This window comes from Fusarium falciforme, chromosome 10, assembly GCF_026873545.1.
Source record: "Fusarium falciforme chromosome 10, complete sequence".
Lineage (NCBI taxonomy): Eukaryota > Fungi > Ascomycota > Sordariomycetes > Hypocreales > Nectriaceae > Fusarium > Fusarium falciforme.
The window spans coordinates 2796034-2812838 of record NC_070553.1 but is presented as its reverse complement, the minus strand read 5'-3'; the positions used below and the strand labels follow the sequence as shown (position 1 = coordinate 2812838).

The window sequence follows — 16805 nt, the reverse complement described above, 5'->3', positions numbered from 1 at the left end:
GTCTTGAAAAGGTCCAGGGCCTGACACTTTCCCGAATTCCGGCGGTTGAGGGATATGGTATCTGAGCGAGTAATGCACAGGTGTGGTCTTGTCGGCAGCTATCAGTTGGTGTACATCAACGGGGCAACGGTGGCTGAATGCATGGGTTGAGGCATTGGGTGTTGAGCAAGACCTGATTATGGCGTGGACGCGGATACGACTCGTTCAGATCATCATAGGCACAGTATCATGTAAGTATCTAGGCGGACGAACTGCCGTGTATATTAGCTTTGTGTCAGGGGCACAGACTTGATTAGGGTAGTAGCATATCAGCTTGAATCTGTATATCTCGCGAAAATTGAACGTTTTAGGAATAACTAGACGAAGAAGCAATGCTTATCGCCCTGATGCTGGTCAGCAACAGAGACGCTACTGAGCTTCTAGCGCCTATCGGCACACACACACACACACACACACACAATTGTAGGTTGGCTTTGCATGGAATAGATAACCCCACAAAGAATAAGACAGCAGATCTCGTCATGTCATTTACTTGTGAGTGAGGCAATTGGGCAGCACGTACTTAGGTTAGGCAAGATGAGTGGACGTTCAAAGTCAGGCTCGGTGACTGAATACAACTCGGACCCATGTCCATAACCTGCCATGATTAACATGACGACAGGATCGAGTTTGGAACTGGTCAAGGCGCAGGAGACTCGGTGACCAGGGGGGTAAGGAAAGCAAAAGAAGAAAGCCGATAGTCTTTTCTTGGCCTACCCCAGTTGCGAGCAACTCATGCTATCCCTGACGGACCATAAACCATAAATGAGATGTCTTTTTTCTTCCCTCGTCTGCTTGCTACGTTTCCCCTGGTCAAGAATGCCTCGTGGAAGGTTCGGTCAGCCAAGGATCTAGCAGTGAATGCGGCGGCCCTGGCGTGAGATGCCGCGCCCTTCTAGACCGCTCCGGGGAAGGGCTGCTCCACTCCGGATCGAGCATGTCTCTTACCCGCCGATGGGCGTGGCGTGGTTTGTGCGCTCCCCAGCTGATGGACTGGACTGCTTCTTCCAAGGGGGTGAAACCCTCAGAGTCGTGTTGGTGGATGGACCTTTCGGGGGAAAAGAGAAGAAAAATTCACCGGTCCGACACGGTCCTGACCTGGTCAGTAAGGGTATGAACTCGTCGGGAGATTGCCCTCGGCTAAGTACCTGCTGCTTCTCTCCTGAGAGCGAGCTTCCCTCGGACCTTGGTTTAGGCTCAACTCAATTCACAAACTGGTCATCTCAAAAGACTGACGAGTTGTGGAGGTTAGCCTTCTGACACCCCAGACCTTTGACGGGAACCGCCGAGAAGGAGGAAATCCCACATCCGTCATGATCCTGGGTTAGCTGACGTTGCGCACGTGTCGCTGCCAAGTTCCCCAGTCCAGTCCGGCACACGCCAGGCCAGCATTCCAAGGTCTAATGTAGATATGTATGTACCCTGCGGCCACGCCCCTTCCTTTGCAGGCAGCGAAGAAATGGAATAATTCCGGAGCGAAAAAAGAGTGCGTGCTTGCTGTAACCCTCTGGCTAAACCATGCCCGGCTGCGAGGTTGCAGTGAAGAAATTCCTCACAGGGTTGGTGCGTGGTCGGTGCCGACGCGGACACGGGGGCGGGACCGACAAGAGTAGAAAGACTCCGGGCCGGACGACCGAAGTCCCGTGGTTGGAGAAGGACGCAAAGAAGGGGGAAAAACAAAGGAATGGGCTTGTTTGCAATTGGCAGTTGTGAGCAACCAACAACACATATCATCGGTGGATATAGCCGGGAAGTGGTGTCCCTCATCAAATCGAAGAAAACAAGACTTACGCGGATCTACTAGGGCCCCAGTCCCAGCCTCTCCCGCCATGCAACGGAGTGAGGGAGGGGAGGGATGAAGAGGGGGGCACATACAGGGGTACGGCCAAGTAATGCATCTGCACCTCCACAGAAGGGGAATGTGCATCAGAAGGAAGGATTGTCAGAGTGAAAAGAATCGTTGCTTGATGCGCGAACCTGTGACGCGATTCTCATGTCCGTAGTTCCACATTGAGGGCAATGTCCGTATTGGGATCCATAACGGTGAGTCGATCAAGAGATTCCCATGTGCGAACTGGCAAGAACCCCGGAAAACGAAACGAGCAAATCTCGTGTCTCACTGTCCATCCATCTAGAACAAATCCCTAGAACGATCCCTAGAACAAATTCCCTTGAGCAAGCCTTCCCGTTCCCCCTTCCCGCCCTCTCCCCCCTTGTTCTTCTCCTCTCCTCTCGCACTCTTGATCTGGGTCTTTCATGCAGCTCAAGGCATCCTCTCCGTCAGCCCAGCCCAGCTCCTACTAGCCCTGCATGTCTCAACCGCGCCTGAACTGAACCTCGCTGCACTGCGCGTTGCGTTTATGCACGGCCTTGACAGGGCACTGACTGCACTGCAGGGCGGGCGGCCGGCGGGCTTCCCTCACCGCATCGCCGCCGACAAATAAATTGTCCAACAAAATTCCGCATCTGCCCATATTTCCTTGCTCCCCCGTTCGCGAACGGGATCAGATCGCAGATCTGCGGGCCTCGTGACGGGAACTTCAGTGGAGCAGGTAGGGCTTGATACGGGCTCGGTTGCGAAGCGTCTTCACTTGCATGGCGTGCGTCGCTTGTGCAGTAGGTAAGCAAATGTCAGACGGGAGCTAATGAAGTTGAGGATGCCGTTCTATGTGGGTTTGTGAGACTAGTGTTTCCGTTGAGGGTTTCTATTCCTGATGGGTAGCTGATCTGTTGACATACATCCGACACTCGCCGAGAATAAGATAGTATCGGGATGGATATACGAGAAGATAGGGTAGCAGGAGAGCTGCATTGACGACTAACCTGTTGGAGATGAGGGCTTTTGACAAAAAGACGCAGCATCTATAGATTGTTCCTAAGATGTAAGTATGACTAGACAAGCAGAGTTGTCGTCGGATATCAGACTAGTCTTCAACTCCGCCAGTTCGAGTTGCTGTATTGCCCTCCAAGCTTCCCAACTCGAGCGTAATAATCAAACAGATGGAAACTACCTCAAACTACCCCATTTGGAACATTGCAACTGAACAATCGGGTTATTGTCTTATCGACATATCGCCTTGAGTCGTCTACTTAACCTATAGTTGAGCATATCTAGACCAGTCGAATGAGGGCCTTCATAATCTTCAACGCAGGGTGTGACCATGGGATTCAATACAGCCAATGAGTGTTGAACTTATTCTGAGATCTGTGCTCTTTTCTCGACTGGTTATTAGAACGACATCGGATGTCGGGTGTCGGGTGTTGGGGTTGCAGTCGGAACCAGTCTCATAGGTTATGATCCGAATAGCCGAGTTCTCTGTTGTGTTTGGCTGGTATGCCGGCGTTCCTTCCGATATACCCTCCCGTAAATATGGTTGCCTAAAGTGAATTGATTATCTGATAGTTTCTAAGCCAGACTGGCTGTCTTGCGACCGTTCCAACGCATGGGGCGAAATTGTCTCGACCATGGAGCGATGGCTCCAACCCAGACCGTGTTTAAGAGCACCGTTGTGCTATCTTGTGGATTATGCTGTATACTGCGAATGAACCCATGAGAGACAACGTAGTTCTATGATAACATCCTGTATATTAAGCCTGCATGCGAGTTGCGATCCTGCACTGTCAGCTCTTCACACCACCAATTGCCACATGGACAACCCAACATCAACTCTGGGAAAGTATTAAGCGGCATATAGCATGCTCAAACACCCCTAAAAGAGTCGAGCAACGTCCCTGACTCGACCAAATAGCCGGATCCTACAATGGTAATAGAGTGTCAAGTAAGACGCGCCCAGCCCAGCCATTCCGGTGGATAAATGCAACTTCAAGCCACGCCGGTAGAATGCCTTCATGTAACCAAAGCCATCTAGCTTAAGTATACAACGTTGGATAAGCGCAACCTAATAGCATGGGTTAGAGTATTATAGGTTGTGTGTTGGCTGACACCTCGGGCCGACCCAGGCCAGCTCGAAGGCCGTCGTTCGTCAGCTTGTTCCATCTGGGGGAGCATCCAGAACAGCCGGGTCTGAACTGAAGAGGCTTACGATGGAAAATTACAGGTTTTGAATAATGGGTGCCTTCATGTGACCCAACTTCCCCAGCCATGAAGTCCACGCTGACTCGTCAACACACGAAGGTAACACTCGTTCGCTTCCTAATAATAGCTTGGCATAGTGGCATAGTGGCTCAAGATGACAGACTGTAATATGTAAGGCAGAGCTGTACCACGTAGGAGGCCAGCTGACTGCATTATACAACCGTTGTATTGCATGAACAGGAGTCCGCCACTCTGACCTTCACGGTAGAGCAGGACTATCTCTTAGGTTTACCAGTCTCCATCTCGCCACGCAACTACCCTTTGAATACCAGGGAATACCGTGGTATTGTGCTAAAGGGGAAAAAACCACGGGAAGAATAACTTGAAGCTCTGAGGTCCCTTGCTTCATCGCGAACGCTTAGTTGTATGGTCTCCATGTCAGCTTCTTTGGAGCTATGGGACCATAAGTGAGGAACGAAATACATGACCATAGACATTTTCATGGACAAGGTTAATCAATATCGTTACTTTTTAGGATAGATCTTGACCAATGGACCCAAGTATTGAACAAAGTTGTAAGCACTAGACACAGCAGCATCAACTCACTACCTAGAGAAAGAACATACCCAAGTATTCAGCTATACCAACATCATTGTAAATATCAACGGAGGGAAGAAATCAATTCGACATAGCTACAAAGCCTCTGTGTTTTACACTCAAAATTATGCCATGGTAGTTGAGTTTCTGAAGCAAACCTCCAAGCCGACGCCTTGATAGTGTCTCTTGTCCCCAACCCGAGTACATACGACCACATCTGCTAGAAAGCTCGGGATCCCGTCTGATCTCCCATCGATAACCTGGCAAGAGTTGGATTAGTAGCTAGGTCGGTGACGACTAGCGAATCCCCAATGTTGTATGTTTTTTGTTCCATTTTTGCCTGTCCTTTTAAAGGTGGTAAACGTTCTCTGATCTCACCATAACATGATACTGGTACACCTTTCTTGCTGAACACGAGGAAACATTTCCTGCGGACGTAAATAATTAATAGAATTAATCCATCTTTCTAGCAGAGAGCTTGACAAGATTTCCAACGTCCAAATACAGCTGGCTTGTCCCGACAAGACATCCATCAGCTGAGCGTTTCGCAACTCATCTACCCTGGTTCTTACACTCGTCATAAACTTCTGAAATTTCCTAGTTGTATTTAAGGCCATAGCTCTGTTTCCTCCCACGAGTCCCCGGTCAAGCGATAGTTCCATCTTTTGCCCTCCTCCGGGTCTGACAAGTCGACCCGGTCCACCTCCTCCGGCACGATAACAACTACACGAAAGTTCTTCCTCGCAATCTCGTCATCTAGGTCTTCTACTTTCTGTCCCAAGCCGAGTCCTGGCCCTGGCTTTTCAGTCTTTGGTGTCCCTGGCGCTGGGTTTCGGAATGATCCTCGCATCATGGGACTCAGGTTGCCAAAGTGAGCCGTCACCTCCTTCGCCCAATCCCACGAGCTGGAATCGTCACTGTTTCTGCGACGCATATGCTTCTCCAAGATCTCCCTGACCTGTGCGGCTGAAGGATCGTTGATATCCGGGCCAAGTAGATAAGCTCGGCCGCGGAGGCGCCACTGGGTCCTCGACGGCACGGCCCAGAAGACGGCCTCTACCGGTCCGCCGCCGCCAGACTGGGCGGGAGAGGATCCATCCGGGGATAGCTCGGGGATCTTTTCCATGCGGGCATCGGTAGTGATGGTGAGGAGGTCGCTCTCATACAGGGACGGGTTTAGCGGCGCCTTGTTCTTGGGGTTGGCCGGGAGCTCTGCCCACAAGCCCCGGAACACAACGGTTCGAGACCGAGGGGTAACGGAGGTTGACGAGTCATGGTGAAGAGTGCTGAGCATGAACGTCGGCGAATCCAACTCGTTGACGTGAGTCAGGAAGGCAGAGCGCCAAGGCGTGGCCTGAGTAGGACGAGAACTAGACATTGTCTGTTTGAGATGACCAAGAATTTGAGTCGTACGCTGGACAGAGGAAGTGATGGGTTTCATGGGTGATGAATTCGTGCTCTCATGAGATCTTTCAGGCTCAAGTTGTCTGAGTGAAGCTGATTAGTGGTGAAGTCGTGAGACCCCACTTCATGGTCAAGCATCAAATCATACTACGCAGCAGCTCGATGAGAGACTGATCTATGAGTCATGAGTTGAGGAAACTATTGACAACTTGAATAACTTCAGACATTGATCTACTAGTTGACGATTTCATTTCTATCCATCTCTTGGCTATGAAATTGGGCACGTGGCTGTGCAGATCTTGAGCCTCCGCCAAGCCTGTGCTGTAGACATCACCTTGTCGACAACATGACTCTGTGGACCTGAGTAACATTAGCCAACTAGAGTTCACGCCTAGTACAGATTCTTATTACCACCAAACAGTGGTAATTCGCGGTCAAGCACATTGTCTGTGAGCCCACATGATGCTGCCGCTCAAGGAGGTCAGACGTCAAGTCAAATGCCGGGTCATCCATCTTCAGCAGCGGAAATGACGACGGAAGCCCAAAGACTCGACAGCATCTTCATGCCTTGCGGGCTCGGCCAGAAGCCCTTACCCAGGCCTGTCCCTCATTTCCAGTGTACGTCATTGGCTTTGCTTGAGATTGGTCCATCAAGTTCTCTATGAGGGTCCAGACCGTCCGGGGTTGACACCCTGAAGGGGCTTAGCCGGGGAGCCGAGCGGTATGTAGCGGCTATGCTACTGACGGAGGTCGACCAAGGAGGAGAGGACTCACGGCACTGTACAGACAGCGTATGTAGGGAGAAGTGTGTATTCGCCCAGCAAATGCCGCGCGTCAGAGGTATGGATGCCCGCTCTTCGTAGTCTCGGCCTTTATCACGTCCCCGACTGGCTGTGCCGGGCAAGGAGGCGCCAGTGTTGATAAGCAGCCACGCCTCCGCCTCATGAACTGGTGAAGCTCTATGCCCTCTTCTGGAAGCTTGGCTCAACTGCCGCTGCATTTCTCCTCACCATGGAGCTCACCGAAACGCCAAAACGCCCGCCCTGACTGAGGGATGGAACTAAGGCCGCAAGGGTGGAGTGCCCGCGGAAAGGAAAGGGTTCACATGTACATACGGCCAGGAGGGAGGCAGTTCATATTGAGTTTCTACCAGTTGAGCCCTGGTAGGCCAGTCTGGCTCTAGCGGGCGGAGAAAGATGGAGAAGCATGTCTCAGGCACGGAGATCAGCAGGAATTTGTTGTGCCTCAAGGTGGTGGACAAGAAGACTTGGCTTTGGCCGGGCTGTCACCGATGTCGCTGGCGCCCGACTCCTCTACCAGGGTCCCGGGGCACCTGTTGGGGTGTCGTCCTCCTGTGTGCGACGATCCATTGGGGGCTCGGTGCGATCCAATGGACGGCTGGGTGACGAGACAGGGATGTCCAATTTTACCATGGCTTGACTGGCTGGGGTGAAATCGACCTCGTTTTTCCAAGTGCCGGTGAGCGAAGGGGAAGGGAAGGGGGGGGCCATATTGCAGAGCCGGGACGGGGAGATGAGCATGGTCCAAGCCGGTGACACTCGCCGGGGTCCTGTCTGGTCTTTTGTGTCTCTGCCTCTGCTCGGATCTCCTCAAGGAGTCAGAAACAACATTGCTGATGAGCCTTTGTCTCAAGTCTCTTGCCTCGTCTTTGTTGGTTTGGCTCGGGGACGAGGCGCCAGCCCGGTGGAGATGCTAGCAACACCTTTTACCCATGACGATGGCTCAGGCAGTAAATAGATCAGGGCCTAGGCCAGCCATTGTTGCCGTCTCCCCCTCCAGGTCCAGATGATGACATGGGGGCTCCCATCGGTTACGGTTCGCCGGAGCCGGCACTTGTTTTGTGTCAAGGTCATCAACAAGAACAGAGTCGTATGTCGATCCGTGCGTGCACCGTCTAGCGACGCTGGAACGGGGCCCGGCCAAGCCAGGAAAGGAGGCTGAAAGTGAGAGGCCTCGTCTTTCTCGCTTAGAAGAAGTAACTTGGTCAAAAAGAGAGTCGGAGATGGACGGGAGAGAGAGATGAGATGAGGGATATTACCACTTGAATTCTTGTAATATCCACAGATGCGATACAATCTGATACTGTATATCTAGGTACGGATAGTAGATATCCAGTACTTTGACTGTCTGTCCGTCTCCTCGGCAAGCGACTACGGTTACAGTTACGGCAATGCCACGGCCAAGTTCCGTTCTCATCCAAGCGCCGTCAAACCCCGTAAACTGTCCTCTTACCAACGTCCGAGGGTGGGCATCTTGTCTTGTCTGGCAGGCAGTCACTACGCCTTTTGTTTTAGCTCGTCTCTCATTTACACCTGTCAAAGCTGTCTGTCACTCGAGGAGAGTCTTGCCTATCAAACAGGTGTATCTTCAGACTAGTAGGCATCTAGACGGAATTAATTAGCATCCATCCCGTACCTTCCCATGTACTTCTACTATGTACAGTATCCATGCCTGCCTCGGGTACCACAAGAACAGCCGCGTGGAAAGCGCGCGCTCTGCGCACGTACTCGGTCCATGCCTACCCAACGGCTTGTAGCTGCCTTTTAGAGGCAAGCAAGCCTGGTAAATGACAGGGAAGGAGGAGGGGAGGTACATACTTGTACGGGCTCCTGCTTCCCGTCTGCTTCTACCTCAGCCAGCCCGGGCACCTACCTACCTACCTACCTGCCTTACCGATCCCTCCTTCCTTCCATCCCATTCCCGGGCTTCCCTGACTGCCCTGTCTGTCTTCGGAGTACGTTGCGCTGCTGCACTGCGCTTTCCCACTTTGCTGCTTGCTCCGCCCCCGCCTTTTTTTGCCCCCCCGGTTCAATTCTCTTTTTCGATTCCTTCCCTTGGATTTTCCTCGCTCTCTGCAATTCCCTTTTCTTTTCCGGGATCTCTCTTTTTTTCCCACCCTCAGGCCTTGTTATTCCCATCCCATCCGTCCCGTCCCGTCCTTTTTTCGAGTGCGTTCCAAAGGTGAAAGGTGTTGCCCTTTGCACTCTGAGCTTGCTATCACGGGCTTCTCTGTTCCCCTTTAATTGTCATAGGGAGCCAAAAACTCCCCGAAGGACCTACGCTTGTTACCCCAGCCCAGCTGCTGCCAGCTCCAGCTCCAGCTCCAGCTCCAGCTCCAGCTCCAGCTCCAGTTCCAGCTGCCGCTGCCGCCCATCTCCGGCCGTTATTTCCAGCGCCAGCCGAATACCGACGACTCAACTCGCCCTCGTCAGAAGGTCCCTGAGTCCATCAGCATCTTTATTCCCGGCGACCCCTTCCCTTCAGCCAAACAAACCCAAACCCCAGAGCCCAAAAGACGTCTCGTTTGGCTGGTGCCTTTTGACCATCCGCAAGTGCCAGATCTCGGCCCCAGTTTCGTCAGATCCAGCTCCAGCTCCAGCTCCAACCTGGCCCGCTCCAATTGTCGCGCATCAATCCCCTCGCCGCCGCACCCATCGCTTCGCTCAAAAAGGTGCTTACTCACTGGTCAGCGTCTTGGTGAGCTGAACCGCGCAATCGATGGATTTGTCTCAGCGGGCGCATCCGCATCACGCGCATCATCAGCCCCAGCTCTCTAACCCATCACCATCTCATCGCCCGGCGCATCACTCTACCTACAGTCCTGGTCCTCCGTCTGCTCTGCCGACTCTTCCTCTCCCGGGCACTCACCCGCCCTCGGGTCTGACGCCTGGCTCAGCATCCACGTCACCGGCGTCCGTCTCACATCGGCTGCCTTCAGCTTCTGCATCAACCACGTCAAGGCATCCTACTGGCGACTACCTTCCAGATGCCGATGACCAGGACGCGTCGACTCCCGTCAACGGCGATGAACCCCCAAAGAAGAAACAGAAGCGCAACAAGCCCACTCTGTCGTGTCATGAGTGCGTCGAACGCAAGACAAAGGTGGGACTTTCTTCATGTGATGTGCAGCCTCATCCATCTTGTTTTCATCTCACATTTACCCACTTACTCCATTTTGCATGAGATGAGCCCACTTTACCCCAGGCTTGTTAGATCTGAATCTGGACTACATGAGTCTCAATGTTACTACCTTTATTGTCATGCATGCGACTCTATGTTTATGAATGCTGACCCTTTATAGTGTGATAGGGGTCGGCCGCATTGCCTTGCTTGTGAGTTCTCACCCTGCCAACTCGTTCCATCACTAACTTGGCCAGGTATAAAACGACAGACTGAATGCAGATATGCACATGTCGCAAATCTTCTCGAGTATGGGTCTTTCCGCCCTCTGTTGTTCTGACCTAACATGAGCAGGGAGACAACGCGGTCCGCAGCCAATGGTCGCCGAATGACGAAGCCTCCAAAGAAGAAGCCTGGTTCCAGTGGAAAGTCCCCAATTCCAAATATTGCTGATCGAGGCATGTCCAACGACCCAGCTGCGTCTTCTCGAGGTGCCATTGCTCTCTCAATTGGCCTCTTGTCCAATGTACCATATTCGCTGCCCACCGCGAGCAATGTGTTTGGCATTGGATCCGAACATCCATTCGCAAACTACTGGACCTGCGAGGGAGGGTTGCCAGAAGTGATCTCGGTGCTGCCTGAAAAGATCCAGGCCGATATTCTACTCAACCGCTACTTCGAATGCGTCGACCCCGTATATCCCATGATACATCGACAGACATTTTATGCCGACTATGAGCACTTTTGGCAACTGAATCAACAAGAAAAGAACGATACGGACCCTTCGTTTATTGCATTGATATTCGTCATGCTGGCTTTGGGCACCCAATTCGTGACATCGACGACATCTTCTCGGGAACGAAAGCAAACGGCCGAATTTTATGCATCAGCAAGCAATCAGGCGTTGCGGATCGCTTCATATCTCAGCACTGCTTCGCTGCGCTCGATACAGGCCATGGTCTTGTTGACCTATTTCCTCATCAATGACAATCATGCTTCGGATGGGTGGGCGTTTGCGGGTATCCTCATTCGGCAGGCCTATGCTATGGGACTACATCGTGATCCAAATATTGGTTGGTAAATTGCGACCTGCTGTAAGTCATAACTGACATGGAGTAGTGACCCCAAATGCCACGTTGTTTGAAAAACAGCAACGGAGAAAGGTGTGGCAAGCAGTTCTTCTCCAGGACACGTTCCTAACGGTTCTGCTTTCACTGCCCCCTTCAGCGACACATACGGATGTCTCGGTTGAGGACTTGCTTGATGATGGCTCCTCCATCGCCAACAGCGATCCTACGGATACAGCATATATCCGAGGATCTTGGACTCTGGCCAACTTGGTTCAGGAGACTATCTGCTCGCCCCGATCACTGGACCTACCTATCTGCACGACGGCAAGACACAAGTCGAAGCTGATTGCCGACTTCCGCGCCGTATATCGATCATTTCCCGATGTGTTCCGTTCGTGGGATCCCGACAGCATTACGGCGCTGGCCAAGACAAATAAGAGAGTGGTTCGGCAGACTCTGTTCTTGACGAGCAATTACTTTCATAACCTGATGCTGGTTCACGCCTCGGAAAGTCCCGATGTTCCGGTGAATGTCCGTGGAACCCTGGAAGCGGCGCACGACGCGATCACAGCGTTCTTCCTCCTATTCACACTGCTCGAGACGGAAGCACGTGTGTGGTGGGTATTTAATCATCGGGCGTTCCTGGAGGCGTTATGCATTGGCAACGTGCTGAAAGAAGCGGGTCGGGAGCCTGGAAGTGCAGATATGCTGGCGAGGGATCCGTTGCTTGTGAGGGCCAAGGCGGATATTAGTAAGCGGACATGAAGATGGTTTTCGTCTTGGCGCAGTGGCTAACTAGTTGACAGCACGGATGATTCAAATTATGCAACTGATGGGCGAGGACTCGGAAGTTGCACGGACCCGAGTGCAGGTGTTGAGCGAGTTTCTGACATGAGCTCAGAAAGAGGTGGTTTTGGGCGAGAGATGCGAGCAACAATCGATGGAAGAAATGGGTGTGTAGATTGACGGATTGTAATGGCTCACAAGACATGGGCCTGGTATGATATGGATGCATACCTGTTGTATATGTATAAGATGCATGCAATGGTTGGAGCAGAGCGAGCCATCTTGGGCTCTTGCTGGGCATAAGCACGCACATGACTACCTAGAGGAGGGGCACACGACATGAATACATTATTGCCTGGAAGAGCAAGGGAGAGAAAGATGATGAAAAACAGAGGCGACGCGCAATGTATTAAGATGGGCGCCAAGAAGGATGGAAGAGGAATTGCCGAAGAGACCCGGCGCCACCGACGATGTGACCAGGGGGTGAGGGAGGACTCGTCAGCTCGGGGGCGATGATTGGTTGATGGACGAGACTACGAGTCTTGGTGGGTTGATGATTGCGCAGCCCGACCCTTTGGAGGATAATGTCGCTCAGCCCAGCTGGGCTCCGAGGCAGGGCACAGCAGGGCTACCACTGTCTACAGCAGGGCCACAGCAGGGCCACAGAAGGCTCAGGCGGTTTCGCAGAGAGTGAGAAGACGACGCTTTCATTTGGTGCCTTTCCGAATCTGTCTTGGTCAGCCCCTCGGCCTCGTGGCCTCTGAGGATAGCGTCTGAGAGCCCCCGGGATAAACTCCCACATCCCGGCGGCCATTTGAATCGTCAGGCAGCCCAATTTCTTCACTCACTCTTCTTTCCATTAATCTCTGGACACGAGTCTTGAGCCTTTACTGTGGGCTATTCTATACGATTCACCCAATCCCTTCTTTTCTTTTTCCTTCTGCCTGCCATCGTGTGTCCTTCAGTTGTTGAATTCGTCACTGCCTATTAACCTCACCTACCCGCTCTATCACGTGTAAGAGATCTCGAGCTTCATGATGCGCGGCCTCTCCAAGGCTGCCGCCGTCTTGTTGGCGCCAGCGCTGGCGCTGGCTCATGGCCCTCATCCTCCTCCTCCCCCGCCTCCTCCCCCTCCCATGGGATTTCTTCCTGACGCGCTCGATGGTATGTGAATTGAGTATTGACCTTGATGAGTGAAACTAACATGTGCTAGTAACTCCCTCGGCGTTTGTCACTCTCAAGGTCCCGTGGGGAGAGAGCGAGACATACCCTCTGGTACGACAACTCATCTCGACTGAATAATCCATCCACTAACCAACCATTACAGACCCTCAGGCTCGACGTGGAGGAGTCGGAAGATGTCTGCGGGCCCGCCAACGTCCGCCTCAACGGCGAGAAGCTGACCCAGGACGCGGCCGGACACGGCGTGGGATCCTTCTACCTCAACAACGACACCATAATCTCGGGCGAGTGGGACTTTGAGTGCATCGGACCCCGCGAGATGCCCTTTGCCCAGTCCCTGCGCTTCAACGTCCGCGCCCTCGACGACATGGCGCTCTCGACCGACACCTCCTTCTGGATGACTTTTAAGCAGACGGCCCCCATCCGCATCTCGGACGTCGGCAACGCGGCCTACGTCTGGAGTCTGTCTATGCCCTTTGCCTCCAAGGATGACGCTCAGGTCCCGGTCGAGAACGATGACGACACCAACGCGCCTCCCATCTGGGAGCACCCACACTACGAGTTTCAGGACCCCGAGGAGGAGCTTCAGGTCGAGCTGATGGAGCTCAACGCCCTGCACAAGCAGATCCTCGAGCTCGAGAGCCTCGTCAAGGAGCGCGAGGCCTCCGTGTCCAAGAAGCTGGGCAAGAAGTACCCTCCCCCGCCGCCCTCGACCATGAAGATGATCAAGCAGTGCGACGGAGTCAAGTGTGTCGTGCACACCCTTACCGACAAGGTGAAGCACACGGCTCATAGACTGTACGGAAGCATCTTTGGTCACCACGGTCCTCACCACCCCCACGGGCCTCACCACCATGGCAATGGAACGCATCACGGCCCGCCTCATCATCCTCCTCCTTTCCCTGGAGGTCACCCGCCTCCTCCTCCCATGTGCATGCCCTGCGAGTGTGCGCCTCATCATGGACCTCCTGCGCCACCTCCCCCTCCCCCGCGAAAGCCCGAGCACCCCCCTGAGCACCGACCTCATGAGGGTGGAAAGGAGCACTCGATGGCTTCGGAGCATGGACACCACGAGCACGGTCCTAACCACCACCACGATGGACCTGTATGTCTGCCCCTGGAATGTATCATAAATGATTCATGCTGACATTTGATAGCCCCCTCATAACCCCATTGTCATGATCTTTGGTATGGGAGCCATCGCACTGGCCATCTTCTGCGGAATCTGCATCGCTTGGATCCACCGCCGAGTAAACCGTCTCTCCCCTGAGTCCCGCCGGGCCATCCGCCGAGCCCTCCGAAAGGACCGCCGCGCTCGCCGAGCTTCACGACCCACTTCGGCCTTCAAGGCCGCCATCCGTGCATTCTTCACCCACAACGACGAGGACGAGGAGAAGGAGGCGATGCTCCGTGAGGGCCGACGACGAAGGACTTCTTCCACTGGCAGCGTGACTATGGAGCAGGAGATTGCCCAGTTCCGTGAGGCCGCTTACATGGTCGAGGGACTCGTCACCGCCGAGGAGGGCCGCACCCACTATCACCCTCAACCTCACTCCTACGCCCCCGCTGTCCCTCCCCGTCCTCCCATGCCTCCTCACCACACCGCCGCCGCCGCCTACCCGGGCTTCGTCGTCACCGACGAGAACCTCCCCTCATATGACGACCCTCAACACGACGCCTCGGTCGTGACCGACGGCTGCCGATATACACCCGGCAGCTCCGACTACACGCCATCCAACACGGCGTCCAACGCCGATAATGTGCTGGGCGATTCCAAACACTAAACTTGAGCAAAGATTGAAATGATTTTTCTTTTCCTTGGGGCGCTTTACTTGCATTATACCGATTTTCTTGGGTCTTTGATTTTCAACAAATAACAAACAACATGGGTGGGCCTAGTAATGGTTTGTTTTTAGACGTAGCGATATATACCTCTATATGTCAGGGACAAAGCAGTCCTGAGATGCTCTCGCTTCTCCCTCAACAGCGAGATAGCAATCCGAAAATACAATTTTTTTTTAAGTCTAGTCTATCTTGCTCTTGGTGATGTATGTTGCTCACCCATGGATAAAGGTTTCATAGTTCTTTGCTATCTTTCTCACCCCCTCCTCAAGCTCCCAGCCCTTGACCTCACACACATGCCGATACATTTCCTCGAGTGCTGCGTCCATGTCCTCGCCTGCAACGTGCAAATCACTCTCGATGAGCACGCTCTCATCAGGAAGGGCGCGCAACACCTCGTCAGTGCGTGCGCTCGTAGCCTCGGTGCTGAGATTCACAGCTGACGATAATGAAACAAATATGCGCGCGGGTATGGCCGGGTGGAGGTACTGCTTAAGAACCTCTACACTACCGCTGAATGAGTGCAGACATATCCGTGGGGGATAAGGCTTATCCTCATCTTCATCCTCATCCGAGGAGAAATCTTCTGCTCCTTGAGCAACAAGTCGACGTTTCCGGCGTGTAATGACCTCTCGCTCATGGCCTTTCCACGTCGCGGCGAGAGTTTCGTGCAGTACGCCATGAGCCTGGACGCCGTGCACACTAACGGCTCTTCGGGTCTCTGCTGCGAGACGGAGCTGGGAAGCAAGGATGGCACGCTGATGTTCCATTCTCACGCGGTGAGGACTAAGAAGTCGACCTTCACGACCTCCAGGGGTGAGAGATTCGTCACGGCTGGCTTGGTCGGAGGGGTTCCATGGCTGGGGTAGACGGAAAGCCTTGTCGAGACCGATTTCACCAACGAGGGCCTTTGGGTGGGAGTCCAAGAGGGTGCGGGTAGATTTGATAAAGGAAGACACGGGGGTCGGATCCGGGAGGGAAGCGATAAAGGCGGCATCGGGCTCGGGTTGCAAAACGGCGGCGTAGTGGGACTCCTTATCGGGGCCGGAACCGGGAGTGGAGTTATCGGCGTCGTCGTAGAGGAGGTGGGAGAACCAGGGGTGCCACCCAAAGGCGGGAACAACAGCCTTTCCGGGAGTGGTGCTGCCGGCAGCGGCATCTGCGACGAGCTGCTGGTCTTGAGCACGGGTGGCCATGATGGTGAGGGACGAGGCCCGCATGGCGGGGATATCAGAGAGGGATGACATGGTGTCTGTTGGATGGCAGTGGGCGTCGCATATTGGGAGATGCCAAGGGAAGGGGTCTTGTGCGGACATGATTGCGTTGTCTTCGATGGCGCGATAAGGTTTGTGCAGATCGAGTGTGAACGAGTGAGGGTGAGTGAGTGATGCAGAGGGTTGATGTTGGTGTTGCGTGAGGCTCTCGTGGTGATGCACAGCAAGGTATCTGTAGTGGGGTGTGGAGTATGTGGATCATGGTTTCAAGTGGGGGAAGGAGAGACATGCATTCCAACTGCCTGCAGCTGCAATAGCAAGAGATACTAATTAGTTCCTTCCTAATGCTTCCATCTACATATTGATAATGCCGTGGTACTGTAGCCTCCATTGCTCCTTCTGTGATACTGTACAGTACTGTGCTCGCAGAACCTCGGCTTCCTCCTCATGTGACGTGCGTGGTTGTGCCAATTATCACATCACGCCTAAGCTCCAACCTTCTGACTAAACTCTAGATATCTATCCAGGGTCTTTTTTTTTTCATCTACCGTCTATTATGCCCGGAGTTGCATATATTCATATCTTTCGACTTATACCCCTCGTCATGATGGCGCAACCATGCTTGTCTGATAAACACCTCATACCATACGATATCCCTTCTCTTGATCAATTCTTCTCCGTCTTGGTATCAGACTGCATTGACCTTCCCCGCAC

At 53.3% G+C, this 16805-nt stretch overlaps 4 protein-coding genes across 4 annotated transcripts; 2 read left to right on the top strand and 2 right to left on the bottom strand.

The window, feature by feature from the left end:
- Positions 1-5279: 5279 nt before the first annotated feature.
- Positions 5280-6113, bottom strand: NCS54_01274500 (Pyridox-oxase-2 domain-containing protein; the record flags this gene model as incomplete). Its single annotated transcript, XM_053157970.1, has 1 exon — positions 5280-6113. The coding sequence occupies one exon, from the start codon at positions 6111-6113 to the stop codon at positions 5280-5282; it is 834 nt and encodes a 277-aa protein (XP_053013945.1).
- Positions 6114-9595: 3482 nt separating this feature from the next.
- Positions 9596-11962, top strand: NCS54_01274400 (Zn(2)-C6 fungal-type domain-containing protein; the record flags this gene model as incomplete). Its single annotated transcript, XM_053157969.1, has 6 exons — positions 9596-9979; positions 10179-10209; positions 10255-10306; positions 10352-11070; positions 11117-11818; positions 11874-11962. The coding sequence occupies 6 exons, from the start codon at positions 9596-9598 to the stop codon at positions 11960-11962; spliced, it is 1977 nt and encodes a 658-aa protein (XP_053013944.1).
- Positions 11963-12887: 925 nt separating this feature from the next.
- NCS54_01274300 (Hypothetical protein) lies at positions 12888-14819 on the top strand (the record flags this gene model as incomplete). The annotated part of the gene is made up of 4 exons (XM_053157968.1): positions 12888-13017; positions 13067-13128; positions 13181-14140; positions 14193-14819. 4 exons carry the CDS (start codon positions 12888-12890, stop codon positions 14817-14819), a joined length of 1779 nt encoding a protein of 592 aa, XP_053013943.1.
- Positions 14820-15092: 273 nt separating this feature from the next.
- Positions 15093-16124, bottom strand: NCS54_01274200 (Hypothetical protein; the record flags this gene model as incomplete). The annotated part of the gene is made up of 1 exon (XM_053157967.1): positions 15093-16124. The coding sequence occupies one exon, from the start codon at positions 16122-16124 to the stop codon at positions 15093-15095; it is 1032 nt and encodes a 343-aa protein (XP_053013942.1).
- Between the last annotated feature and the right edge of the window lie 681 nt (positions 16125-16805).